General features: G+C 50.9%; 2 protein-coding genes across 3 annotated transcripts in view; one reads left to right on the top strand and one right to left on the bottom strand.

Annotated features, from left to right (window-relative positions):
- The window catches only part of LOC309396890 (uncharacterized protein), a 393,556-nt gene that overhangs the window by 177,986 nt on the left and 188,714 nt on the right, over positions 1-26,856 (bottom strand). The gene's annotated exons all lie outside the window — the stretch shown is intronic.
- Positions 51-22,981, top strand: FHL3 (four and a half LIM domains 3). Of its 2 annotated transcripts, none has more exons than XM_081962426.1 (6): positions 51-187; positions 19,931-20,116; positions 21,026-21,200; positions 21,281-21,450; positions 21,559-21,745; positions 21,841-22,981. In XM_081962426.1, exons 2-6 carry the CDS (start codon positions 19,958-19,960, stop codon positions 21,990-21,992), a joined length of 843 nt encoding a protein of 280 aa, XP_081818552.1. In that variant the 5' UTR covers positions 51-187; positions 19,931-19,957; the 3' UTR covers positions 21,993-22,981. The 2 variants fall into 2 exon arrangements, with proteins under 2 accessions (XP_081818552.1, XP_081818553.1); XM_081962427.1 differs by lacking the exon at positions 51-187 and adding an exon at positions 5,398-5,767.

The raw sequence follows: 26,856 nt of genomic DNA, 5'->3' as shown, positions 1-26,856 counted from the left end.
GCCCTCCCAATCTGTTCGGCTGGGGCGCGCCTCTGGCTCTGAAGCCCGCCCCCCACGTGCTCCCAGGCCCCGCCCATGCGCTCCCAGACCCCGCCTCGGGGGGGGGGGCAAAGCGGGCGGCTCGCGTGGCTGCGCGGACTCGGCGGGCTGCCTCCCACCGGTCCTGTGGTGCGCCGGACCGCTGCCGGTAAGAGCGGGCGAGGGGCGCCGGCGGGGCTGTTCCCGGGGGCTGCCGAAGCGGGTCAGCGGCGAGTGCGGGGGGGGGGCGATCGGGGGGGAGCCGTCCCTTTGTTTCAGGCTTCCCCTCCTGGACAGGCGCGGGGCGGGGCGGTGGATCGTTGGGGCTCCGGTGGATCGTTGGGGAAGGAAAGTGCCCGGCGGGAGTGCGACTGGGGAGGGGGAGGCGCGGGCCGGCTGGTTGGCGGACGGACCCTCCCGAAGTGCGGGAAGCAGCCCTCCCGGCGCCTCGCGGGGCTTTTTCCACGGAGCCGATCTCTTTGGGCGGGGCGGGGCTCCTGGCCTGGGGCCCCAGCAGCCTCGCCGGCTTTCGCAGGGATTCAGCGGGAGCGGAGCCCCCACTGACTCCCTGTCCTGCTCTGCCCGAGGTCTCCGGAGGGGGCGAGGCTCGTGGAGTGGGGGATGGGCGGGGGACGTTAAGGGCCGCTCTGCCCTCGGGACGCCCTTCTCGGGGCATCCGGCTTATTCTCAGGAAATCCCCGTTCCTGGTCTGCAGGGGGACGGAGCAGATTCTTTGGGGCAGTTATCCTCCCCCTCCACCACCCCTAGCGAGGGATCTTGTCCCACCGCCCCCGCAAGGCTTAGCGCCCTCATGGAAGCGGTTGGTACAAAGGGGTGGCAGGGCTGGTTTCTTTCACTCTGGAGCTGTGGCAGAGGTGGCACAAGTTGGTGACCGTCCCATGGCTCTGGGCTGGGGTGTCTGCTTCGGGTTGCACCCGCTGCCAGCAATCCTGCCATCTCTTCATATCTCCTGGACCTAACCCCACCCCGTCCACTTTGGCTTCTTCCTTCCGTTTGAAAACTGCAGCTGAAACTGGCATAAGCATGTGCCCAGTCAGCCTGCCCTCTCTGTAAAAGGTGCTGCCTGTCTTGGTCACAGCGCACTGATAGCATCTAGGGGGAGACTTCCTTATCAAAGAGAAGTCAGGACTAAAAGGCTGAGCCCGCAAAGAATGGGGCCCATCTTGCCCTGGAGATGCCCACTTGGCATCTTACCAGGTGAGGCATTGTGCTGTCCGTTCCTTTGCCGTTTGTATCAGCAAAGAGCAGCAGTTCTGTGAAAAGATAATTGGGGGGGGGGAGGCTCGTTGTCATTTTTAAAAATGAAAAGTTCACACTAGGAGAAAAAGATGGAATTATAATAGACTTCAAAGCATTTGCATAGTGTTTTCGTGTTGTGATGTGTGGGTGTGTTAAGATCCTGACCAGGGTCCCTCTCCAGGATGTGGTTTTGGCAGTGGCTTTTCATTGGGAAGCAAGAGGGCTTCCAGCTTCAGAGGGATCTCAGTAGCTCCAGAATCCGTCTTCAATGTGGCATTCTGCACTTAAATAGGGAAAACCGGAAACACAGTAAGGGACACGGCTCACCGAATGTGTGGTGGAAAGACCTGAGTATCCTAGAAGACCGCGGATTAAGCCAGCAGCGCATCCACTGTAAGCTTGAGATGCGTTAACAGAGGGTTGAAGGAGTAGCTCTACTCTATGTTGAGCTGGTCAGGCAGCACCAAGAAGGGTTCTGGCCGCTGCAATACCATACGGGCTTTCTATATATTGGATGATTTGTGACTACTGAATAATGCTTTGATCTACCCGTATTCACATTAGCAAAATAAATGATTTGCCTGCTGCCCGCTTGGCCAGCTCTCATTTCAGAGTGCCCAGTTTTACAACAACCTCATGCAATGTACCCTAAAAAAAATCTTTTGCCTGGGGAAAGATTGGAGGTTTCATAGTTCTTTCCACTGCAGCCAGAGTGGGGGCCAATCATATTTGGGGTGAGGGAATAAACCTAAACAATCAGCTCTAGTGGCCATTGCCTTGTACTTTTGCTACTGCGAAATAGGCGCTGCCAGGGCGGCTGAACTCTCTGGCCAAAGAAAATGGCAAGCCGGCTGGGAATTGGAGTGCAGCATCTATTGAATCAGATCTCTGCTATTCCTGAAGCATCAGGCTCTTTCTGTGGGGCCATGCTGCATTCCGTAGGGGAGTCATCCCCAGGACCGATGCCAAGGAGCAGCCAGCCTGGAGACGGACTTGGCTGTGAGGCACTGCTAAGACTAACAGCCGCTTGTTGCTGGCTTTCAAAGCAGAAAAGCCAGCTCAGACCCACAGCCTCCTGCATGGTCTCTGTGGCACCTTGAGATGCCTCCCCCCACCTCCTCATTCTCTGGCCAAAATGCTCAAAGCCTGGCCTGCTCTTTCCAAACCTAAAGCATGGGACTGCAGTGTGGCTACAAGTATTCCTTTATGATGCTCTCTCGCCTGGTCAGTGCTTAGGATGGAGACTAAGTCCCGTTTTTTGCTGCTGAGTTGGCTTCAGAAAAACACCCTTGCTCTGCTTCTGTTCTCCATTCCACCCAAAGGGCCATATATCCTTCCAGCTGGGGCAGAAGAAGTAGGGGCAAATATTTTCCTAGATTCCTCTGGTGGGGAGATGTGGTTGCAAACCTCCCACGGTGTTTGGGTCAGTGGCTCTGGAGGTGTGGATCATGGTCTCCCTTCTGCTTCTATGTGGACCTCATGCTGAGGGACCGGAAAGTGGCTGTTGAGGTCCAGGGTGGATTGCAAGGCCATGCAAATGAATGGGCTGCTCTTTCCCCTCCCTCTCTGTTTCCTTTGGTGCAGAAGTCATCTGAACTCTCACATACCTTGAGTTACATCATAAAGCAATAGGAAATTGTGGTGTGATTCTAGGAGATGAGGTCTGGGGCAACCCATCAATCCTTTCTCCAGACACTCCCGAGGCACCTGGCCTTTCAACACCTGGATTTGCAACAGCAGTAACCATAGACGCCTGGTTTTTAAAAAAATTCTCTTGTGTTTACTCCACACTGGTTTGCCAACCAGGTATAATTCAAGATCACCCAATGAAGCAGAAAGTTTATATCAACTGAATAGCGGCCGAAAGGGCAGGCTTGGCAGAGGTACAGAAAAGTCTTCTGAGCTTGGAGTTTCTCCCACCCTGAGGTTACAGCATGGGTGGCAGAGACAGCGGCCTCTCCAGAGCCCCTTCTTTTGAGCCTCCTGGGGTTGGGATTCCCTGTTGAGGCTGCTGAAGAAGCCACTGTATCCACCAACTCACCTCCAGCCCTGGGCAAGTTGACTCAATGGTCTGGAATTTTCTCTTTCCAGATCTTTCCACTCCACCTCCCCCACCGCCAGACCGCCTTCCCAGAGAAACCACTTCTTTTGTTGTCAGACGAAGCTATTCCCTCCGAGAGCTGGAGAGCTTCCCGTGCAGAAGCCAAGCTCTTGCTCAGAGAGGCCCAAGGCTGTGTGGCTGTGCTTTCGCAATGTGGCTTCCCTTTTCTCCCTTTCCTTTCACAATCTCACAGAGGCCAGTGTGAGTCTTGAGCTCTCCAAGGCCACTCCCTGCATCTTCTGGTTCCTAGGTGGGGAATGGGGCTCTGTGCTTGTTTTATGCTGTATCTGCTGCCCTCCTGGGTGCCAGGCTCCGCTGGGCCTTAGGCAGCCTCCTGGCCTGGATCCCCACCAGGAGTGCGTGGATACCTCAGGCAAATGGAGATCATCTTGGCAGTTTTGACTGTCAGGGATCCACGTCAGCTGTCCCACGAGAGTGCTGGGAATGTGCTCTTTCCCCTTTTCCTTTCGCAGCACTGGATTTCCCAGAGGTCCCTGGCTGAGCAACATGAAAAGGGGGGGGGGAGATTTAAGTCATGCTGCATTTGTATGCCAAGAGCGAAGCCTCAAGCTTCCAATGCTGACCAACTTAAGTGGGAAGAAAATGTTGGTTGCAGGGTGAAGAACACAACTGCTTTCTTTTGGGCAGCCCAGAGCCCCAGATGCACACTTACCCAAAGGCTTCGTCCTCTTTTGGCAAAATGTGTGGGAGTCTCTGCAGGGATCCCCTTGTCAGGGAGTCAAGGCATCCGGGAGTACCCACTTAAACCAACTGAACATGAACTTTTAGGGAGCAGCCCTCCAGCTGCAGTGGAGCCACTCCTCAAGACACCCCTTTTCTCTGTGTCTGGGGGGATGCTGCCCCTCCCAGGGTGCTGTATTTGCCAAGAGCAGCTGCTGGCTTGAATCCTCTGCTCTCTTTCCTGCTTTCACTAATGCCCGGCATCTCTCAGGCTAAAAATACCGGTTCAGATTAGACGATCTTCAGTCCTTCTGTGGTGGCCCATCATCATATGGGTGCCTGGAGGGTCCAAAGCAGCTGGCCAGGACCTTGCTGTCCTCCCATGCCGGAGCTGCCCTTTCCCACCTGCTCTCTCTGTCATCAGCACATGCCTCTCTGTTCTTTCCCAGGCTGTGCAGCAACCAAAATAGGCTTGGGGATTGTCACAGACAGCTCGGTTACTCTATTGCCTTTGTGTGCCAACCGTGTATTGATTCCGCTCCTTTATGCTACATTTGGAAAGGAATTAGGGTGATCATTGGATGATGTAACTATGGGGGGAGGGGGAGAGGAGATCACCACCTTGCATAAAGAAATGACTGGGAGAAGTTGCCAGGGACCAAGGAGGATCTGCTCTTCCTTCTCCATACAAAGCTGAGCATTTGGTTCACCCTTCTCTCACTCAGCTACTGGACAAAAAAACCAGGAGCCAGGATAGAATTCAAAAGGAGCTGTATTCTATGCAATCTATTCACCAGGATCGAATAAAATAAATTGACCCCACCCTCAGGCTCAGCCTGGTCATCTCCTACAGAGCCACCTTTCAAGAAGAGCCCTAAATGGGATCCTTCCTTAAAGCTCTGCTCTTCGCCTCTTTTCTCGGCAACTCCGTACTAAAGTTTGGTGGGAAATGTATGTGCTGTGCATCAGTTGGGAGCTGCCAAAATGCCTCTTTCTCTTCACTTTCAGAGAGAGATTTAATGTGGCTGTGCCTGTCTGTATTTTAAAGAGCAGTTGGAGGAAAAACTACAAGAATTCACATCAGACACCGGTATACCCACACCCTTGTTTAGAATGGGAGGCATTTAGTTCAGTAATTTTGAGCATCGCAACTGATGTTGTGTGTCAGTCAAAAAAACATCCCAGAGAAGCGGGCTTGCACTTCTGCTTTAGACGGCATCCTTGGGCTTTATGACGTTTGCCTGAACCCCCTGAGCCAATTTTGCAAAGAAGGTGAAAACTGCTTGAATGCCTGGCTCCTTTTTGAACCCCTGTTTTGCAGCCACCGCAGAGGGTATTGCTACTCTATGGAGTGTTTGATACAGAGCCCAAAAGTTACCAACAGTTCTGGGGCTCAAATTGCCACTGCTCTTTCAGCCTCTTATTTGGAAAGCTCTGAAGCTGACTTGCCAGCTGTCAAAAGTCAGGACTAATTTGGGTATGACTCCAGTTGAATCCCAAGCACGGCAGCACTTTCCAATTGGAGAGAAGCCTTTTCTGATAGCTGAAGAGGAGAAAGAAGGGATAAAGTCAGATGATATACCAGTGGTGAAATTCTATCCGGGCAAACGTAGCGGACCGCCCTGACGTCATCATGTCCTGTTTTTGACACTGTGCATGGACGGAAGGTCCTGCACAGGTGCTCACAATTGCGAACCAGTAGCAAAAGTAAGTTGATTTCATCCCTGCGATGTACCCAATGTTTTCTCCTCATCAGTAGGTTTATATTAAACATGGCTGATATTTGACAGTACGGTAAACACACCCTGACATTTGGTTTGTAAAGGCCTTTTAAAAAATGGAGGCAGTATGTGGGCATAGCCAAATGCATCCTCTTCGTTCTCTTCTCTGAAAACTCCCGTGCTAACCAGATGAAAGCAGACAGATGGGTGAGGTTGCCCTTCTCCCCACATTCCCCACAGGTTTCTTTAGAGGTTCATGAGTGCAAAACGTTTGGGATAGATTGGGGGGGGGGCTTTGTGCCCTGGATTGGGTCCTCCGGTTCAGAGCAGCCCTTCTCTTCTGTCTTTGCCTGTGGCTATCACCTGCATGTCCAGGTGGTGGAAGGAGGGGCAGCGCAAAGATGGAAAATCACACTCACACCTCTTCCGATCCTTGGCATTTAAAATATATGTTCATTTAGCTTTTGCCTTTTGTGGCAAGGATGCCTTATTCTGCATTTTCAGGTGGAACTAACGGATTTTGATATCCTGTCTGATATATGCCATCAAGCCAATGTTCTTAGTGACGCAGAGGGGATAAGATCCAGGAGGATCTGGCCTTGGGTCTTCCATTGGTGCCCCATCCCTCCTGTCACGGAGGCTGCTCCCAGCTTAGAACCTGGAAAACAGTCTTGCTCTCCCTCGGATGTGTCAGCCCGTCTCCTCAGTGATTCAGCCAAGGCGCTGGCACACTTGTGTTTTGCAACTCCTTTTTTGTCCAAAGGTGAAACTTTTAGCAGAGCAGGAAGCTTCCTTGTGGGTTTCAACATGGCCTTTCCTTGCAGTGTATCTGAGCCACCTGATGGCTGACTGAGGCTCTGGACCATGTTCAGCCTCAGCTCAGTGGCTGTTTGTTGAAGGCATCTCTTCCTCCTAGGTTCTCGGCAGTCATGGAGGACCCAGGAAGCCCAGTTACCTGGCAGAGCACCAGATCCGGGCTCTTCAGCAGCATACCCCAAAATTCCTTTATACCTGAACACTCCACACACCCCAATTATGAGGATGTATGCAAGAAGGTGATGCCTAAGGTCCCCCAGGGCAGGTTGGAGGAGCCCTGTGAAAATTTAGAAGTCGGCTTATTTAACAGTGATGGTTTTCTGGTGGACTCTGGGCAGCACACAGTCAATCATTAGAAGTTGAATAATACAATAAGAGAACAGAATAATCTGTCCACCCACAATCACTTAACTAGAAAAACATATAGTCACCTTGGAATCTCATTGACTTTATCTGCTTGAGAAATGTAAACAGGGTGGAAGCCACTCGTCCATCCAAAGTACGTTCCCAAGAGAGGGGCCACCCAAGAAAAGAATCCATTTCCTATGCACTTGGGGCGGGGGGGGGGGGGATCCTCTGTGAGCTTCTCCTAGAAGTCTAGGCGGGAGGGGCAGATCCCAGTGCCGTCTCCTAAGGGGCGTTAGGAATAGGAAGCACACTTTGCCCTGGGCTGGAACCCCCTGTGGTGACTTCAAAATGGCATTTCTCAACTATGGCTGGACTCCAGTGCACTCACCAATATTGCTTTGCACCCGTCTCCACTCGGGATCATTTCCAAAGGCAGCCTCACCATCCTCTCACTACCCAGTACGGCTGCAAGTTGAGCATAGTTTTCACCTGTTGTTGTTTATGCAGGTACCACAAAATCAGGAGGGCCCCTTCCCGAGGGAGAGTGTTTCCTGCCAGGGGCCTACTGGCAAAGCAGGATTTAATCAGAAATTGTTCTCCCCTGTTCAGACACAAACCTCCACCTTTGCCCTCAGCTCAGCTGCCGTGTGGGACCTGGGAGCTCTGAATGCAAAAGGGCCCAGACTTCCAGAGGTAGGAATACTCAGGTGGCCTCTCGGATCCATGGTCCACAGTTGCACGTGGGGTGGGGGTGGGGGTGTATTTTCCCCGTTTCCTGAACTTTATAGATGGATGCAGGATGGTGTCCCTTTTCTTCTCCTCCCCAACCCCTTTCCTCGTAAGCACTTCTGTGGCTCCTTCTGGAACTGTACTGGGGCAGTTTGGGTCAGTGTGCTCTCTTGGGCCCGACAGGCTTCCCACCCAAATCTCCCGGTGAAATGGGATGGCTTGTTCTCTTGCAGCAAAGAGGACATTTATTGTGGCCTTGAAAGGTCAAAGGGCCTCTTCCGGGGAAAAGTTCTGCACAAACAACCTCCTTGCGGTGGTTTTGACCAGGCTGGGAGTATTGAGTCGCTGCTCCCTGGGGCAGGGTTTTAAAGCAAGGAAAAAAGGCCTTCTGTAGAGAGTTATGGTTGGTTTGTGCTGAGGCTGTAATTGATACTGGATGGCCCGTGCCCAGGCTCTCTGCTACTAAGGGAATTCTATCCAGCCTTCCTCTCCTGCAGGGAACAGAGCCCCCCCCCCCCCATCTCCTTCTGTCCTCCCCCCGCCCTCTCGCAAACACACGGCAGTAGATGGCAGGAGAAGAACAGGCTGAGCCTGTCGGCTCTCTGCCCTTTTGGAGTGAAATGGGGTGGGGGGGAGTGGGTGTTTCCTTGCTGGAAAAGAGATCAAAAGTTCTTTTTACTGTCAGTAACCAGGACACCACCACTTGACTTGATTTCTCATCAGGGAGGTTTGCAAAGACTTCACACCCTTAAACACCTGATTTATATCCTCCTCTCCCCCTCCCCTCCCCGTGGCAGATCTCCAAACAAAGAGTCACCACCACAGAGCGAGCCTGTTTTGACCAAATTTGGGGAAAAAGTTCCCTTGAGCGAATTGAGCAACGTTAGTATGTGGAAGAGGGTGAATTGCTGCCTCCCCTGGCTGAACACACAATCCGATCCAGGGAGCAGCGTCTCCCGCCTCCAGTTTTCTCCTTTGCTTTGCTTTGGCCTGAGCAGCTTCCTCTCTTCCAGCCCTGCTTGTTTTATGGAGACCTGCGATGGGGACACGGATTGGAAAGTCAGACCATGCCGTGGGAGGTGGTTTCAGGGCTCCCTCTGACCTGCAAGGGAGACTGTGCTCTCACCGAAGGATCAGCCAGGAATCCTGAAAAGGCAGACTCAGCTACAGGATGGTACCTAGATCACCACAGTATCTTCTTTAGAGGGTTATCCTTGGAGACCATTAACTTCCTGCAGTCCCTGTTGCTGTCATTAAGCAAAGATTGTGGGTCGTTAAACAGGCACCTCCTCACAATTTCCTATAAGCTTCCAACAACCAAACTTTGGGGAAACCAGAAGGACGTTGCAAGTCCCAGGTGGCTTGCCAGCAGGGAGGCAGGCAGGCAAGCCAGCAGCTGTTGCCGGGTGGGAGAGGGTGGGGGGGGGGGTGGCATGGCGCAACGTGAGCTCAGAGGGACAGACAGAATGCAAAGATGGGGGACATTTGCTCAGCCAACTTGTGACATTCTCTGCCAGCTTCCCGTTGATAACTTTGTTTGTAGGAAGCTGATAGGGAAGGTTGAAAATGGCCATCATGTGAGCCAGCTACCAAATGCCAAAATCACAATAATAATGTGGCCATGGGGGTGCTGGAATGGCTGAAACCTGGAGGACCCGTATCCACCATTTAAATTCAAGACCACCATAACTTTGAATGCTTGGTGAATGAGTGGTTGTTAACCAAGAACGGCCAGTTTTACTTTTATTATGGGGTTACAATCTTGCAAGTCTGAACATTCCACCCCTCCTCTTGCATGAGATGCTTTCTCAAATTGCATTTTTGCCCCAGATTTAGATTTCCTTTTTGTGACCCTTGTCTTGATTGTGGTTCTTTCTCCTGTTCCCCAAGGATATTCCTCTTCCCAGTACATCTAAAGAGTGCTTTTCAGCTGAATAGCCAGTTGTATTGTGTCCCCAGTGAAAAGGGCTGTTTCTTGCTTGCAGGAAGTGTGGTTTTTGCCTCCCGTATGAACCTGTCTCCAAAAGTCCCATTTCTTTGTCAGCTGAAAGACATCCACTCATTGGGAGTGGGAGGCAAAACACTTGGCCTTCTCGGAGCAGCAAACCCCAACCCACTATAGTCACACAATGCTGCTAAAACTTGGGAGAGGCGGCCCACCAGACCTAGGCTCTCCCCTAAGCCGAGGAAGGTGCTTTCTTTCATTTTAGGCTGTGCTGCTTCTCCTCACTTGGCTCTCAGTTCACTGAAATGGGAGTCAAATTATTCAGAAGACCCAATTTCAAGATTTGCTTGGGGTGGATGTTAATAATTGTAACAGCTCCGTTCTTTCTGGAAGCCTTGAAACGTGTTGTCTATTGTGGAAAAATGTCTTTCAGGTTGCTTCTGGCCCCAGGGTGGGGAAAGAGGAGCAGACGGTTTAATGGAAGGTAGGGCCTAGGCCAGGTCATATGGGAAGCAGCATCTGTTTCCCAGCCTCCTCAGGTGTTGGTCCAATAAGCTTAATATGTAACCACTACAGGCCTCCAGTATCCTGCACGCCAAACAGACCCTCCCAGGCCAGGTCAGGAGTTCAAACTATCCTGACGGAGGGAGGACAGGCCCTATCACTGGAATGACCTCCCTTCAGAAGTTCTGGGTGTTGCATCACTTGAGGGGTTTTAAGAAGAGATTGGACAGCTATTTGTCTGGAATGGTATAGGGTCTCCAACTTGAGCAGAGGGTTGGACTAGAGCCATGATGGCGAACCTATGGCACGCGTGCGCGCGCTGGCCAGCTGAGTTCACCTTTTTAAAAGCTATTTTTCGCCTTCCCCAGGCTCCAGAGGATTTATAGGAGCCTGGGGAGGGCGAAAAGAGCCTCTCCCCCCCCCCCGGAGGCTTCAGGGAACGTCCCGAGGCTTCCCTGAAGCCTTCGGAACACTTAAAACCAACCTCCGAGCAACCCGGAAGTGACTTCCGGGTTGCTCGGATGGTCGTTTTAAGCGCTCTGAAGGCTTCAGGGAAGCCTCGGGACGTTCCCTGAACAGGCACAAGACATGCGTTTCCATCGCCCGGGCCCGGATCGCCTCCACTGTGCGGCGCCTCAGGCTCGGCGTCCTTGCGCCCGGCCTTCACATTGCTGCCGCCACCGCCGCTAGGACGCTGCCCTCGCCTCCTCCTCCTCCTCCTCTAGCCGCGCCATCGCAAGGATTAAGGCGAAAGGGGGCGGGGGCGGGGAAAGCGAAGGGGGCTTTGTTGTCCTCCTTCTCCTCCTCCTTTCCCCCACCGGCTCGAACGCGGCACCGGGGCCCGGCAGGCAGCGAACAAGTCGGAGCCTGCCGACTGGAGGAAGAGGGTGAGAGGCGGGTCCTGTGAACGGGGGCAGCAGCGGCGACAATAGTCGTAACTTGCCGGCTGGCCGCCCCGGCTGGGAGACAAAGGAGGGGAAAGGCGGCAGGCAGCCGAGTTGCGACTATTGTCGCCGCTGCTGCCGCCGTTCACAGGACCCGCCTCTCACCCTCTTCCTCCAGTCGGCAGGCTCCGACTCGTTCGCTGCCTGCCGGGCCCCGGCGCCGCGTTCGAGCGTTCCGTGAAGCCTCCGGGGGGGCGGGGGAGGATCTTTTCACCCTCCCCAGGCTCCTATAAAGCCTCTGGAGCCTGGGGAAGGCGAAAAAATCATGCAAAGCCCCCTTCGCTTTCCCCGCCCCCGCCCCCTTTCGCCTTAATCCTTGCGATGGCGCGGCTAGAGGAGGAGGAGGAGGAGGAGGCGAGGGCGGCGCAGCTGAAGCCTGACGGACTTCCCTTCGGCCGACCCCGTCCTGGCGGCGGTGGCGGCGGTGGCGGCAGTGATGTGAAGGCCGGGCGCATGGACGCCGAGCCTGAGGCGCCGCGCGGTGGAGGCGATCCGGGCCCGGGCGATGGAGACGCACGTCTCGTGCCTGTTCAGGGACCGTCCCGAGGCTTCCCTGAAGCCTTCAGAGCGCTTAAAACGACCATCCGAGCAACCCGGAAGTCCGGGTTGCTCGGAGGTTGGTTTTAAGTGTTCTGAAGGCTTCAGGGAAGCCTCCGGACGTTCCCTGAAACCTCCGGGGGTGGCGGGGAGGTTTTAAGTGTTCTGAAGGCTTCAGGGAAGCCTCGGGACATTCCCTGAAGCCTCTGGGGGGGGCGGGGGAGGCTCTTTTCGCCCTCCCCAGGCTCCTATAAAGCCTCTGGAGCCTGGGGAAGGCGAAAAAATCATGCAAAAATGGGCGCATTGTGCGCGCATGCGCACTGGGGGCGCGTTGCATTATGGGTGCGGCACGCCCGCACACGCCCCCCCCCCCCGCGCTCCCCCCACTTGTGGCACGCGAGCCAAAAAAGGTTCGCCATCGCTGGACTAGAGGACCTCCAAGGTCCCTTCCAATTCTGTTATGCTGTATTCTGTATCATAATGCCTTTCTGGAACAGAATCCTTGCAGTGTAACTTGCCCTTGGGAATGAGGAGAAAATAGTCTGATATTTGAAGGATGCTGTCCTCCCCCCCCCTCCCCTCCCCCCCCCCCGTCTTTTTTCAGCTCCTTCAGTTGTTGTTCTTCACGGGGTCTACGTTGACCGCTGAATCTATTCCAATTTCTTTAAAGTTTCTTTAAAAAGGGGGGGGCATCCTTGAGAGGCTGAAGTAGGAGAGTGGGACGACTGCGTCCCATGGATGGAACATGATGCCACCATGATGTCCCGGTGTTTGGAAGCCGTCGGGGTCTGGATGGGGGACAACAGACTCAAACTCAACCCCTCCAAGACTGAGTGGCTGTGGCTACCGGCACCCCGGTTCAGCCAGCTAACTCCATCGCTGGCCATAGGGGGTGAACAACTCCCCCCTGTGGAGCGGGCGCGCAATTTGGGCGTCCTCCTAGATGCCCGGCTGTCTATGGATGACCATGTGGCAGCCGTGGCAAGGGGGGCGTTCCACCAGGTTCGCCTGGTGCGTCAATTGCGCCCCCTACTGGACCGGGATGCCCTACGCACGGTCACTCATGCGCTGGTGACGTCTCGCCTGGACTACTGCAATGCCCTCTACATGGGGCTTCCCTTGGGACGCATCCGAAGACTACAGATAGTCCAGAACGCAGCCGCGCGGGTGATTATGGGGAGCTCAAGATACTCCCACGTGACACCTCTCCTGCGCGAGCTGCACTGGCTACCTGTGGTTTTTCGGGTGCGTTTCAAGGTATTGATTACCATCTTTAAAGCGCTCCATGGCACAGGACCCAGTTACCTGCAGGATCGTATCCTCCCGCACACATCCCTACGACCAATCCGCTCTCACAGGGAGGGACTACTACTGGTGCCGTCCACTAGGCAGTGCCAGCGGGCGACGCCTAGGGGTAGGACCTTCTCTGTGATGGGCCCAACCCTCTGGAATGACCTCCCCCCCGACATTAGAACTACCACTGACTTCCGTTCCTTCCGTCAAAAATTAAAGACTCACCTGTTTCGATTAGCTGGCCTGGCACATTCTTAGTTTTTACCTCCCGGTGGATATATTTTAATGGGTAATTTTGGGTAATATTTTAACTCTTGGGTTATTAGAGTTTTTAATGTACTATATTTATTATTCTATATACAGTCTTGCAACCTCCTCCACCTACGTATTTAATTATTTAACTGTTTTATGTATGTATTTTATAACGCATTTTAGTGACTGTACACCGCCCCGAGTCCCTTTCGGGAGAGGGGGCGGTCTATAAATACGAATAATAAATAAATAAATAAATAAATTTAGCCATCTAAAACTGCAGGTCTTCTTTGCTGATACAGGATACCTCTGGGTCCTATTCAGTTGCATATCTGAGCATTATTTTTTATTCCTCATCTCTGTTAAATGTTGTTACTCTCAGACCTTTTCCCTATCTCTCATGTTCCTTGGGAATCTTATTGCTATACATTTCTGTCCTTTAGGTTATTAACTAGTCTACATTTGTGCAAATTTCATTTGCATTTTCTCCATCTTAATCCTCCTTGATCTAAAATTTTAATCATCCCATGAAAATGATGAAAAGTAAAGGCCCAAGACTGATCTTTGGTGCATCCCACCCCACCTGCCTCCATTTGATGAGGAATAATTGATCATCCTCTTTAAGTTTGGTTTTGGGGCCAGGAAAGTCCTAAGAATCCTAATCATGCCACAATAGGCTTCATCCAATACTTCACTGAAAACAAAATACTTATTTATAGCAATGTGCAATGTATTGAGGAAATTATCCAATCAGAAACATGAGATGAATCTGGCAGAAAGCCCATACCGATACCTGTAATTACTGGTACTACTGCTATATTTTCAAAGTGCTCTTCTGAGGCGACTCTGTAATTTATCGGAATTTCCTTTCTTGCCTTTTCCTTCTGAGATAGGGACAATACCTGCCCCTTTTTCAGTCACCTTCAGAACTTCCCTGTTCTGGATTTCTCAAAGGCAAATGTGTCAAGGATTGTCTAGACCTGCCCTTTGTTCCTTTCTTTCTTCCCCGTAGTTTAACTGGTCCTGGAGATTTAAGCTCATTCAAAACAAAGAGCTGTCCTGGATTAGATGTCTATCAAGTTTAAATCCTGCTCCCTTTTGTCTTGCTTCTGTTTCTTTCAAATAACTGTTGCATTTTGGTAAATCCACCAGATCCCCATTGTGCCTATAATGTTTTTTGCTATCCATATTATTTTTGACACTGAACGTTACTGTAGAAGTAGCGAAGGCCATGACCTTCACCAGCCAATATTCTGCTTTTTCTTTGAGTTGTTTAAAGCCCATGGTCCCCACCCTTTCCAGTATTGGGGGGGGAGGGCAGGGAAGAGAAAAATGATGCCTTGCTAGCGGAGAGCAGCGGGCACTCACACATGCGTGTGAAGCTCTGTTTGCACTCGCATGTGAGTGTGAAACTCCATTTGTGCAAGCAATGGGCTCTTGCGCCCATGTCTGTAGCTCTATTTGGGCGCACCCACTACTGACACAAATGGAGCTTCACACACAAGCGCACACACACGAGTACCCACCACTTGTGCAGATGGAGCTGTGCACTCGCCTGCCACTTGCACGGCCTGTTTCTGAGGGGGTCATGGCCCAGTACCAGGCCATAGCGTAGGGAACAATCCTTTAAAAGGCCCTCATTCAGCAGCACCTTCACTTTCTACAGTGCACACATCTTTATGGCGCAGGGTTTTCATTTCCAGTTGCTACTTAAAGTCTCCCAAACTAATTTTACCACGTTAGCCAAATACTTTATTTTTTTTTACCAATCCTTGTTTGATGTGATGTATCTTGTGCCAACAGTCCTTGACGTAGATATTTCAAGCCCTGGCTCCAGAAACTACATTTTTCCCATGGATACCCCATTTGTGTAGCCATGTCATGGCTTGCAGAGATCACCAGAGCCTGATGGATTACATCACAGAGTTCCAAAGGAGCTGGCAGGTGCAGATGTCATCTCAGAACCACTGCACCACATCTTTCAAAAATCGTGGAGCACCGGGGAGCCATCAGAGGACTGGAAAAGATCTGATGTGGTTCCCATCTTCAAAAAAGGGGAAAAAACAGACCCAGGAAACTACAGACCAATCAGCCTAACATCAATACCTGGGAAGATACTAGAAAAGATAATTTAAAAAACAGATCTGCCAACACCTAAGTAAAGTAATAACTAGCAGCCAGTACGGGTTTGTTGAAAACAGATCGCGCCAAACCAATCTTATTTCGTTCTTTAACATAGTGACTAAATTAGTAGACCAGCGAAATACTGTGGACATAAAATACTTAGACTTCAGCAAGGAGTTTGACAAAATAGAACACAACCTACGTCTTTGTAAGCTAGAAAAAAGTGGGATAGATAGCTTCACCAACAGATGGATTCGCAACTGGCTGACAAATCGTACTCAACGAGTAGTCCTTAATGGGTCCAGGTCTACATGGAGAGAAGTAAGCAGTGGGGTAACAAGTTCCGTCTTAGGCCGAGTACTCTTCAATAGCTTCATAAACGACAGATGAGGAAAAAGAAGGGGAACTTACCAAATTTGCAGATGATACTAAGCTGGCAGGAATAGCTCACACCCTAGAAGATAGGCTCAAGATCCAGAAGGAACTTGATAGACTTGAACACTGGGCCCTATCTAACAAAATGAAATTCAATGTAGAGAAAAGTAAAGTCCTACACCTAGGCTAAAAAAAACCCAAAAATACAGATATAAACTGGGTGAAACCAGGCTTAATACAGTGAGAAGGATCTTGGAGTCTTAGTGGACAACCAGCTAAATATGAGCCAGCAGTGTGCAGTGGCAGCCAAAAAAAACAATGCAATCCTAAATTGCATTAATAGAGGGATACAATCAAGATCAAGTGAGGTACTAATACCACTCTATAAAGCCCTAGTAAGGCCACACTTAGAGTACTGCATCCAGTTTTGGTCACCACGCTATAAAAAAGATGTTGAGACTGTAGAAAAAGTGCAGGAAGAGCAACCAGGATGATTAGGGAACTGGAGACTATGAAGAACGGTTACAGGAACTGGGCATGGCTAGTCTAGGGAAGAGAAGGACCAGGGGAGACACAATGGCAGGGTTCCAGAATTTGAGGGGCTGCCATGGAGAGGATGGGGGTCAACCTATTTTCCAAAGCACCTGAAGGCCAGACAAGGAACAATGGATGGAAACTGAACAAGGAGAGATTCAACTTAGAAATAAGGAGGAACTTTCTGAGAACAATCAACCGATGGAACAAATTTGCCTTCGGAATTTGTGGAGGCTTCATCTCTTGAAACTTTCAAGAGGAGATTGGACTGTCATTTGTCAGAAATGATGTACAGCAGTGACGATGAATCTTTTAGAGGCCGAGGGCCCAAACTGCAATCCAAAACCCACTTATTTATCGCAATTTAACCTGAATAATGAGGTTTTACTACCTAAAATAATAATAAACAAGACAGAGTTCAGCCAATTGTTCTAAGAAAAACATGAAATTCATTTCTATGCCCCTTCATTTTTTTTCCTGATTCTGAAATACTACGCTTAGCAACAATAAAAAAAAACTTTTGTAATATTATTTCTCTCTTTCCCTCCCTCCCCCTCTCTTTCTCTCTATCCCTCCCCCTCTCTCTTTGTTTCTCTCTCTCTTTCCCTCCCTCCTTCCTCTCTGCCTCTCTCTTTCCCCTGTTTTTCTCTTTCCCTTCCCTTTCTCTTTCTCTCACTCTCTGCCTCTCTCTCTCTTTCCTCTGTCCTTTCCCCCTCTCTTTTCTCTTCCCCTTGCTCCCTCCCTCTCTCTTTCCCCCTCTGTGTGTTTCCTTTCTCTAACTCACTCCCCCCCTCTCTGCCTGTTACTCTCTCTCTCTTCCCCTCCCCCTCTCTATCTGCCCATCTGTCTCTGTCTCTCATTCCCCCCACTCTCTCTCTCTTTCCCTCCCTCCCTCTCTGTCTCTGCTATCTATCCCATCCATCCATCTGTGCTCTCCTGCCCAGCTTCACATGGAGGGTGGCAGGCAAAGCCAAGCGTTAGCGATCCACGCAAAATAAGGCAACTACAGCCTGGATCCTGTTGGGGAGACCCCCTCCTTCCCTCTCTCCCCCGGGGCGGTGGCTTGAGCGCAGCTCCCTCCTCGGAGGCAACCAGCAAGCAAACAAATATAGTACTCTGACTGGGAGGCAGTGGTGCAGAGTCCCACCTCTGGCTGGCAACAATGGAGCAGGCAGGGCACACACCTTCCCTGCCGCCATGATGGCACTGGCCGGGAGGGATGTGCGAGCTAAACCTATAGAGCTGTGCTCGGCGGAGTTTGCAAGTGGGCTTGGCGGGGCCACTTAGTGAGGAGGGAGACCCTGGCCCATTTGGTTCACTTCAGCGGAGGGTGGGAACGCAGAAGGCAGAGGAAATCCATGTCTCTTGGATTCAGCCCTCAATGACTGCTTTGGGTGACTGGGGGAGGGGAGGGCGGGGGCAGGGCCAGCCAGTGGTGGGATCACCCAACAGGGAGCTGCAGCAGAGGGACAAAAGAGCCCATGGCTTGCCAACACCTGCCCTATGGCATACTGTGCTGCAGCCACAGCGTGCATACCCACAGAGAGGTGTCTGTGTGCCACCTCTGGCACACATGCCATAGATTTGCCACCAGGGGTGTAGGGTCTCCTGCTTGAGCGGGGGGTTGGACTAGATGACTAGAAGGGACTAGATAAGGTCCCTTCCAACTCTGTTAATCTGAAAACAGAAAGGATGAGAGCACACTTGAGACCTTGCGCTTTCTTCCAAGGTCTGCATGCCTGTGGCGTCTTGGCTGCAACTCTTTCTCAGTATCATTTGTTCCACACGTCTAAGCAAGAAGGGATAATTGCCTTGTCGGTGTACTGGAAAGGTCTTGGGAGTTGTTCTGTCATGTCCTTGATCTTTACTCCAGGCAGACAGTGTGTAACTCTTGAGCTAATAGGCCCAGTCAACATACCCTTTGTTTCAATTCCTTTGGTAGTCATGAATCACCACTTACCATGATCCTTTGTCTTCTTATCAGGTACAATCTCCTCCTTAGCACACTTTGGAGTCCATCCTCTCTTTCTGTTGCCATGTTTGGCTTCCAAGACCCTAAACGAGGTTTCTAAGTTTCTGGAGGGCTTCTAAGCCCATTGCTTCTGCTCATTGCCCTCCTTCACTCGGCTGCTCTCAGTTCATCACGCCTTCTTGTGGAGGAAGTCTATGTGATAGCACCTCCTGCCTTTGCACGTGCACATCCTTTCTCGCCAACTCAGGGGTGACCCTCTGCTGCTCCGGCTCTTCATTCTTCACAGACTGTCACAAATGTGCCAGTGGAATTGATGCCCACCACCTTGTTTTCAGACAGGAAGGCCAGCATTGCAGATAGATCACTTCTGCAGGCTCCTGTGTTGTCCATCTTCACATTTGTTTCACTTGAGCACCCCTGAAAGGTTTTCCTTTCTTCTCCTGTTCCCTTCAGGCTCTCCCATTACCCAAGTGCAAACTCTTGTTTTAGAGAAAGAATTTGTTAAGGAGTTGACTCCCTCCCCCCTGTGGGAACTTCATTCTCACCATTTCTAGAGATGAGATATTGAATCACAGGGAAGAGAGGCATAGTGAGACCTAGAAAATAGCATCTGTTTCCAAGCACGAGGAGCACATACGAAGAGAGCTCTTGTCTCTGGACACTGTTGGACGTCCAGTTTCAAATGTAAGGAAATATTTTTTAGTGTTTGGAGAAGGGACAAAAGATGGTGCTTGCTGAAGAAAGTTTGCAAGCTATCCACTTGGAATGTTGCAGGAGAGCTGGGTGACCCAGTACACTGGACTTGTTAGATTAAATAATAAAAACGATGTTTCTTATATAGCAGCTAAATGGGTATTATTGATTTTAAAAGTAGAAATGTTGTTCATATTATGGAGTATAAACCTAGCGATTGGCCGGGAATATTGGAAAGCCAGGATGTGGTGATTCTGCTCCAGACAGCACTTGTCCCAGGAGGCAGGGCCCTCGGCTTGGCAAAGACCAGTGGAAGTTCAGCTTTTGTTGCAACACGGCAGCACATGTGCTGCTTTTGCAGTTTTCCCTCTTCCTCATCCCGCTTCATACCCCCCTCCTCCTTCCTTCTCTGGTTTATATCAAAAAGAAATGAAACGCTTGAATTTCCTGGAGGCTACAGCGATTGCTCACCCTCTCCCAGTTTCAGGGCAGCTAGTCCAGGCATGCTAATGCGGGAGCTCCTGGCTGGAGACCAACCCATTGGCTTTCTTGTAAGAGGATAGCAGCGCCTTGCTCATCTGCTTTTGCTGCACTGGAAGACCTGGGCAGGGCAAAGATGCTCCCCTTCCCACGACTCTGGTCATGTAGGAGGGCAGCCTCTAGCCAAAGCTTCTGGGGAGAATTGGCTTTCTGCTGGCAACAAATGTGGAGTGGTAGATTTGCCCCCAATCCCAGATTGGATTTGCCTGGCTGAGAGTCAAGGAAAGCTGGAGGGCTACCTAGCCAAGGGCGCCCCAGAGTTTGAAAATGGACTTCTGCCATCACCAGTGGAGGCTGAGAGCCTCTGGACATAAAGCCCATCCTTGTCTAAAATGAAATCAGAAACCATTTCTTTTATCTTGCAGTTCCCTCACCATTCAACACCAGGGCCAGGTGTGGCTTGTAAGCTCAGAGCTGGGGAAGGGAGGGTGCCACTCTGAGCTTACAAGCCAAAGAAGGAGGACCACTTTCCCCAGCGGGAAGATCTTCCCCCCGAAACGTGGCTAGGGAAGTCAACTGCGGTTTGTTTTTCTTGTTTCCCAGGAAGCACCTTGACTTCCAACCAGCAACATGACCATGGAGGGCTTTGACTGTGCCAGCTGCAAGGAGTCTCTTTATGGGCGCAAGTACATCCAGGGAGATGAGGGTCCCTTCTGCATCCCCTGCTATGACACCCACTTTGCCAATACTTGTGACGAGTGCAAGGAGCTGATTGGACATGACTGCCGGGTGAGGTGCCCCAGTTCTGCTCAGGCTGCCCCTGCTTCCCCCCTCCCCCTCCCCCCCCACCCTTGCTAAGGAGGCCCCGATATTTCCAGCCTTTTGGACTACCTGGGTGACTGGAGAAGACCCATGGCCCCCTTGGCCTTCTCGAGGCTCAGCACTTGCCCTTTTGACCCACCGTCTCAGCTGCTGACCCCTTTCATTTATTCCTCTCTCCCAGTCCTCACTCTGCAAGCTCTTCCATTGATCCTTTCCCCACCCCACTGTTCTTGCCCAGTTCCAATTTCTTGGAGAAATGGGAATGTCTTGGCGTGCCTTGGCTAGGGGGGTTGGGGCTGAGGCTGGATTGACAGGATTCAGACGAGGAGGGGAGGAGAGGGAGGGAGGAGAGGTGGTGATGCAGAGACAGATTAAGTATAAAATGGAGTTCGAGGGCTTTATCAGGGGTGGGGGTGGGGGGGTGTTTTAAAAAGCCTGTGGTCTTTATTAAGGCAGCCTGAATGCCTGATAGTCTGGTGTGTATAAATGCAGAAGCCTCTTGTTCACTTGTCTTTGTTTCAAGACAGCTGCTTTGAGGCACCTGGTGCAACATCCTGGGAGGTCAAAAGGCTCTCATATTGCTTTGTTGCTGTTATCAAACTTAATTGTTTCGCACAATGTTTGTCCCATTCGTCCTGTGTAGAATCCCAATAGGCCAGATCCCATTAGTGGAACAGACGCCCCATACCTTGTCTTCTGGGATCTGGGATGGTACTTTAGATGGGGGGGGGGGCAAAGTACAGGTGGGCTTCGCGGCAGGTGGCAGCTGACAGGGTTTGGCACTTCTGTTTCCCACAGGAGAAACACAAACCTCAGTCCCAGGTGCTCGGAAGCGGTAGGCAACTAGCCCCTGACCTCTGCTTCTCTCCCCCACAGGAGCTCTACTATGAGGACCGCCATTACCACGAGGGCTGCTTCCGCTGCTTCCGTTGCGACCGCTCCTTGGCCGATGAGCCTTTCACCTGCCAGGGGCAGGAGCTGCTCTGCAATGGCTGCTATTGCCGGGAGTTCTCCTCCCAGTGTGTGGCCTGCCAACAGGTGGTCATGCCAGGTGCGTTGATGATGCCCCTAGATCCAGACCCAGCAGCCCCTGGGCTTTTGGGTGCTCACCCACCTTCTTTCTGCCCACAGGTTCTCGGAAATTGGAGTACAACGGGCAGACTTGGCATGAGCACTGCTTCCTCTGCAGCAATTGCCAGCAGCCCATTGGCGCTCGTTCCTTCATCCCGGAGCAGAACGAGTATTACTGTGTCTCCTGCTACGAGAGCAAATTTGCGCCACGCTGCACCCGCTGCAAGAAGGTTGGATCTTGAACAGGGGAGGGGAGGGGGATGCAGCTGGTAGGAGCGTCCTAGGGCAGGGGGGCCCAAGCCAGACCCTGAGGTGAGCTTTTACTCCTGTGCTCACAGTCCCTGACCAAGGGAGGAGTGACCTACCGGGACGAGCCATGGCACAAGGAGTGCTTCGTCTGCACAGGCTGCGAAGCCCCCCTGGCTGGGCAGCAGTTCACCTCCCAAGAGGATCAGCCCTATTGCATCAAGTGCTTCGGCAGCCTTTATGCCAAGAAATGCAGCACCTGCGCCAAGCCCATCACAGGTAAGTCGAGCGGGAGGGGGACTCCAGAGAGCTGGCTCTCCGGCAGAATCGGGTAGAGGTGGACCCCTGCCCCATGCCTCCTCTTTCTTCCCCAGGTTTCGGGGGAGGCAAGTACGTCTCCTTTGAGGATCGCCACTGGCACCAAAGTTGCTTCAGCTGCTCCCGCTGCACTACCTCCCTGGTGGGGAAGGGCTTCATCCCTGACAACGATGAGATCCTGTGTCGCGATTGCGCCGGCAGTCTCTGAAAAGGCATCCCGGGCAGTTGTCCTCTAGATTGTGTGTGTGCCAAAGTTCTCTCCTGGGGCAGCGGCAGAGCAGGGATGGTCCTCCTCTCCCTGGCATTGCCGATTGACACCAGCCACCTCTTTCCTGCCAGACAAAAATGGTGGCTTTCTCACCCGGCCTGTCTCTGATGAGCTCGGGCCGCTTCCCTTGTTCACTAGCAGCATGGCAGTGAAGTCCACCCCCACCAACCACAACCTGCCTTGTGGGCCATTTCCTTCTGGGTTCGGAAGGGAGCAGGTGCATGTCTCTCAGAGGGTGGGAGCCTTCCATTTCCCATCCAGGTGCATCGGCTCTTCCCTGGGATCCATCCCGGTTATCCGAAGGTTAGTAGGAGCAAGCTCAGCTGTTCTCCCTCCACCGTCATGTTTCTTTCTAGTCTGCCCACTTTTGCAGGGGAAACAAGACCTCCGTCCCCGAGGCATGGAGCACCATCTCTCTCATCCCCCCCCCTCCCCCAAGGTTCTGGAGTGGCAGCCAGTCCTGTGACATCCCTCCTTTGCTTTGTCCCTGGGGATCCCTGAGTGGCTGGAAAAGAAAGCTTGCAAGGCACCAGAAGAGGCTCCGGTTTTTTTCTCTCTCCCAACCGCTGCCCTTGAGTTTTGAATCCCCTGACCTCTACTACCCTCCCACCTCTGGGCCTGGACTTTCTATCTGCTGCTTTCTGTCCTGGGAGTCTCCCACCCTTCAAGCCTGTCCTCCCACCTAGAAGAAAGGGGCTCTGTCGTTTTCTGCAGACATTCTCTGTGGCCTGAATTTCTTTGGTGAAATGCTATGCATGTTCCTATAAATGCACGATGTAGCCATTCCCTCAAATGCTTTGCTGTGGGGAGTCCGAGACCACAGCTGGGTGTCTGCCTGTTGGTGGGGTTGCTCACCTCTGGTCAGTGGATCTCTCCCCTCCTTTTCTGACTTTCTCTAATAAATCATGTTAATGGATTACTAAGAACAACTCACTTGGAGAATGGGGGGAGGGGGGGGATGAGGTGGGTTTGCTGTGCTGGATTCGACATTTACTCTTCTCACTGAGCTGCTTCCCAAATCCTGAAGAATTCAGCACTTCCTCTTCCAACCCACCATCTGATGCTGCTGGGTGTGCCCAGACCTCTGCTCCACCCAGGATTTAGTGCAAATAAGGGGAAGGGTGCCCCATGATAAGGGTTGCTCCCGCCAAGGGTAGCACTGCTTCACGTCCAGCCAGTCTGACGCTGCATCCAACTGCAGCTGGGCAGCCCATGTTTCTCCAGAGTGGAAAGAAAGGGGAAAAAGTCTGCAACAGAAGTCAATACTCTCTGGCAAGCAGAGCTCACAATAAGTGAATGTCAGCCAAAGTAACTGGCGTCCTATGGCTTTCCCCACACCATCCTTTCTCCCTGAACTGGAGTTCAGGGAGTTCAGCAGCTTGGGAAAAGGAGTAAGTTTGGGTCAGACCTTTTCCTGCTTGCAGAAGATACTCAGCAACATTACAGGCTATCTGAAGGGGGTGGCTTGTGTAGCATTTGAACAGGGGGAGGGGATGCTCTGCCCCCACTTCCAGGCACTCAGCAACCGAGCGCCTAGTACCTCTATACTGCTGGAATCCACTAGTGGTGGGGTATGTCTTCCCAAAAAAGGAAGCGAATCGTTTGGCCAGCAACATCTGGATTCCATCCCAAGGGTGGATGGGTCATAACCTGCTCAGTCTGCCTGATTTATTTGTGGGCTGGAATGAGATCATGTGGTGAGGCCTGGCGGAGTAGCAGTGAAAAGGTCTCCGAGCTGGATGAGAAACCGGATGCTCTGGGCAAGGAGATGGAGCTCAAGGGGGAAGGAAGCCAGACATATAGAAGCCCCACAGGCGTTCGGGAGAAGCTTCAGTCAACTCTCCTAGTTGAGCAGGCGGCCCCAGTGCTGCCTGAGGAGCCTTGCACTCTTTCTTCCCTTTACCTTCATGGGCCTCCTGGAAAGATCACCCACTGCGGCAAACCATCGTGGTCTGGAATCAGTCCTCCTGCTGAGTCCAGTTATCTCCATCCCAAAAGATAATCAAGCAACAGATCTGCAAACACCAAGAAGCAAGCAAAGCTATTATGGAAGCCGACATTTGTCAAAAACAGATCATGCCAGTCAAACCTTATTGCATTCTGTGACAAAGTGGCTAAATTAGTGTACCGGTGAAATGCTGTGGTCATAGTATCCTTGGCATTTAACGAAGTAGGCCATAAGCTACTTCTTGGTAAAATAGAAAAATGTGGGATACCCAGCATCACCAAAGTGTAGTCCTGAATGGAACTCTACACAGAAGGAAGTATGCAACAGGCGACCCCAAGGCTTTGTCTTAGATCCAGTACTCTTCAATATCTTCATAAACAATTAGACAATCGCCAATACACCAGAAGATAGGCTAAAGAGTTGGAAGGATCTCAACAGACTAGAACATTGGGCCCTACCTAACAAAATGAAATTCAACAGTGAGAAAAGTAAAGTTTTACACTTAGGGAAGAAAAAAATAACAAATGCACGGACACCAAATAGGTGACACCGTGGCACAATATCAGTAACTGAGAGGGATGCAGAAATCCTAGTGGACAATCACTTAAATATGAGGCCACAGTGTGTGGTAGCTACCCAAAAAGCCAATGCAGTCCTAGGCTGCCTCAACAGTGGGGTTATATCAAGGTCATGTGAAGTGTCAGTACCACTTTATACTGCCTTGCTAAGATTATATTGCGTTCAGTTCTGGTCACCACAATAGACAAAAATGTTGAGGATCTAGAAAGAATGCAGAGGAGAACAACAAAGATGATGAGGGATCTGGAGGCTAAAAACAGGATGAATGGTTGCAAGAACTGTCTACTATAACAAGGAGTAGGGATGACATAGTAGTCTTCCAATATATGAGGGACTGTCACAGAGAAGAGTGTTAACCTATCTCTAAAGCATCTGAGGACAAGAAGTAAAAAATGGAAACATTCAGGAGAGATCCAGTTTAGAACTAAGAAATTTCTTGAAAGAACAATCAATGGAATGAATTGCTTTCAGAATTTGTGAATGCTTCATCACTGGGGGACTTAGAAGATTGGACAGCTATTTGTCTGGAATGGTATAAGGGTGCTTGAGCAAGGGGTTGGACTAGAAGTCCTCCAAGATCCCTTCCAACTCTGTTATTTTGTATTCTGTAGCTATTCTACACATTGATATGTATTCAGGAACCATACTGGTCTAGCTTCATTTCCAGCTTTTCTATCTTCCAGGATTTCTTACATGTTTATTAAAGGATGTTTCAATACATCTAAAAGATGTGAAGTAGCTTATAACATTCATAAAGATCAATAGTTCACAATTAAAATTCAGCGACTAAATAACTGGCATAGGGAGCCAGTCATATTTCCATTAAGATCCACATTTCTTGTAGGAAGCTACCAACAATTAATGCATTTTTCAGGCTCTTCAAAATTCTTGAAGCACGATGGCTGTAGCAATAAGTGGAACCTTTCGTGCTCCTCATATAAAAAGAATTCAAAGGTAGGCAAAGAAGGGCTTCATCTGATATTCCCCCCCCCCGGGGGGGGGGGGAACGACACTAAGAGACAAGCTTTCAGAGGCTGTCCAAGGTGAAAAGCCCAGGGTATTAATTGACCTTAGAAAATCACTAGCAAGCATGTGGGCAGCCACCTTTTGCATCCCAAAGCAGCTTTAAAACTAGTCTAATGATGACATTAATAGAATGCTTGCTGAAGCTATCCAGCCTCTCTGGGTCAGCTCCTTTCACCTGTTGTTCTGCATTCTGTATCCCAAAAAACCTATTTATTTGATTTATATTGCCATCTTTTCAATAGCTCTACAATAAAAATAGACAAATACATAGCTGGCCATCAACCGCTCAATTAGCTACACAGGCAATTGGCTCTATCCCATGGCCCCAGGCTTGGGCACAACACCCAAGTTTTCAAGGGCACGTAATGCCTCTGTAATCTGCACCATCTAAAGCTTCCAAGTGCACTTCAAGGGCAACTCCATTTAAAGCACATTGCAGTAGTACAATTTCTGGAGGTCACAAAGGCATGACCATAAACAAGAAGCACACACACACCCCAGTCCAGGCTTGGGTACAATTGATGTGTAATCTGAAGTTGTACTCCTCCTAGTCAGGGCTGCCACCTGCTGCCTGAGCAGGAGCCATGAGTCCAGTAGGATCCTGGTTTGCACACTAGCTCTGTGTAATGAACTTTGGAAAAAGTCCAGAGAAGAGCAACTAAGACAATCAAAGCCCTGGAGAGAAAAACATAATAGCTACAGGATTTGGGTTTCGCTAGTCTAAACAAAAGAATTAGGGGGGACATGATAGCAGTATTCCAGTATTGAGGAGCTGCCACAAAGAAGAAGAAGAGGGGGCAACCTGTTCTCCAAAGCACCTGACAAGGCAGGACAAGAAACAATGGATGGAAACTAATCAAAGAGAGATGCGACCTGGAATTGAGGAGAAACTTCCTAACAATGAGGACAATTAGCCAGTAGAACAGCTTGTGCCCAGAAATGAGCCCTCCATCACTGGAGGTTTTTAAGAAGAGTCTAGACAGTCACTTATCTAAAATGGTTTTCCTGCTTGAGCAGGAGGCTGGACTAGAAGATCTCCAAGGTCCCTTCCAGCTTCTATTCTATTTCTATTCTATTCTAATCGGCAATAAGAATAAACTGGAGGAGCAAGAGAAAGAGCCACAGCCAAGAAAATGGCCAAACAAAAGAAACATTTGGTCTTGTGCAGGATTTGAGAAAATCTCAGACAAAAACCTCCCTAGTTCTCTTGAAGGGAGGAATAGATATGTTCAGAGTTGCAAAATAATGTTA

The sequence above is a fragment of the Natrix helvetica genome (assembly GCF_964273705.1).
Source record: "Natrix helvetica genome assembly, chromosome: 9".
In the NCBI taxonomy this organism is placed as follows: Eukaryota; Metazoa; Chordata; class Lepidosauria; order Squamata; family Natricidae; genus Natrix; species Natrix helvetica.
Note: the sequence above shows the minus strand (reverse complement) of the source record. Positions and strands in the feature narration are given on the sequence as shown.

Coding starts and splice junctions, on each gene's coding strand:
- FHL3 (XM_081962426.1), top strand. CDS start 19,958: ATGACCATGGAGGGCTTTGACTGTGCCAGCTGCAAGGAGTCTCTTTAT. Junction 21,451..21,558: donor GCTGCACCCGCTGCAAGAAG/GTTGGATCTTGA, acceptor CTGTGCTCACAG/TCCCTGACCAAGGGAGGAGT. Junction 21,746..21,840: donor CTGCGCCAAGCCCATCACAG/GTAAGTCGAGCG, acceptor TTTCTTCCCCAG/GTTTCGGGGGAGGCAAGTAC.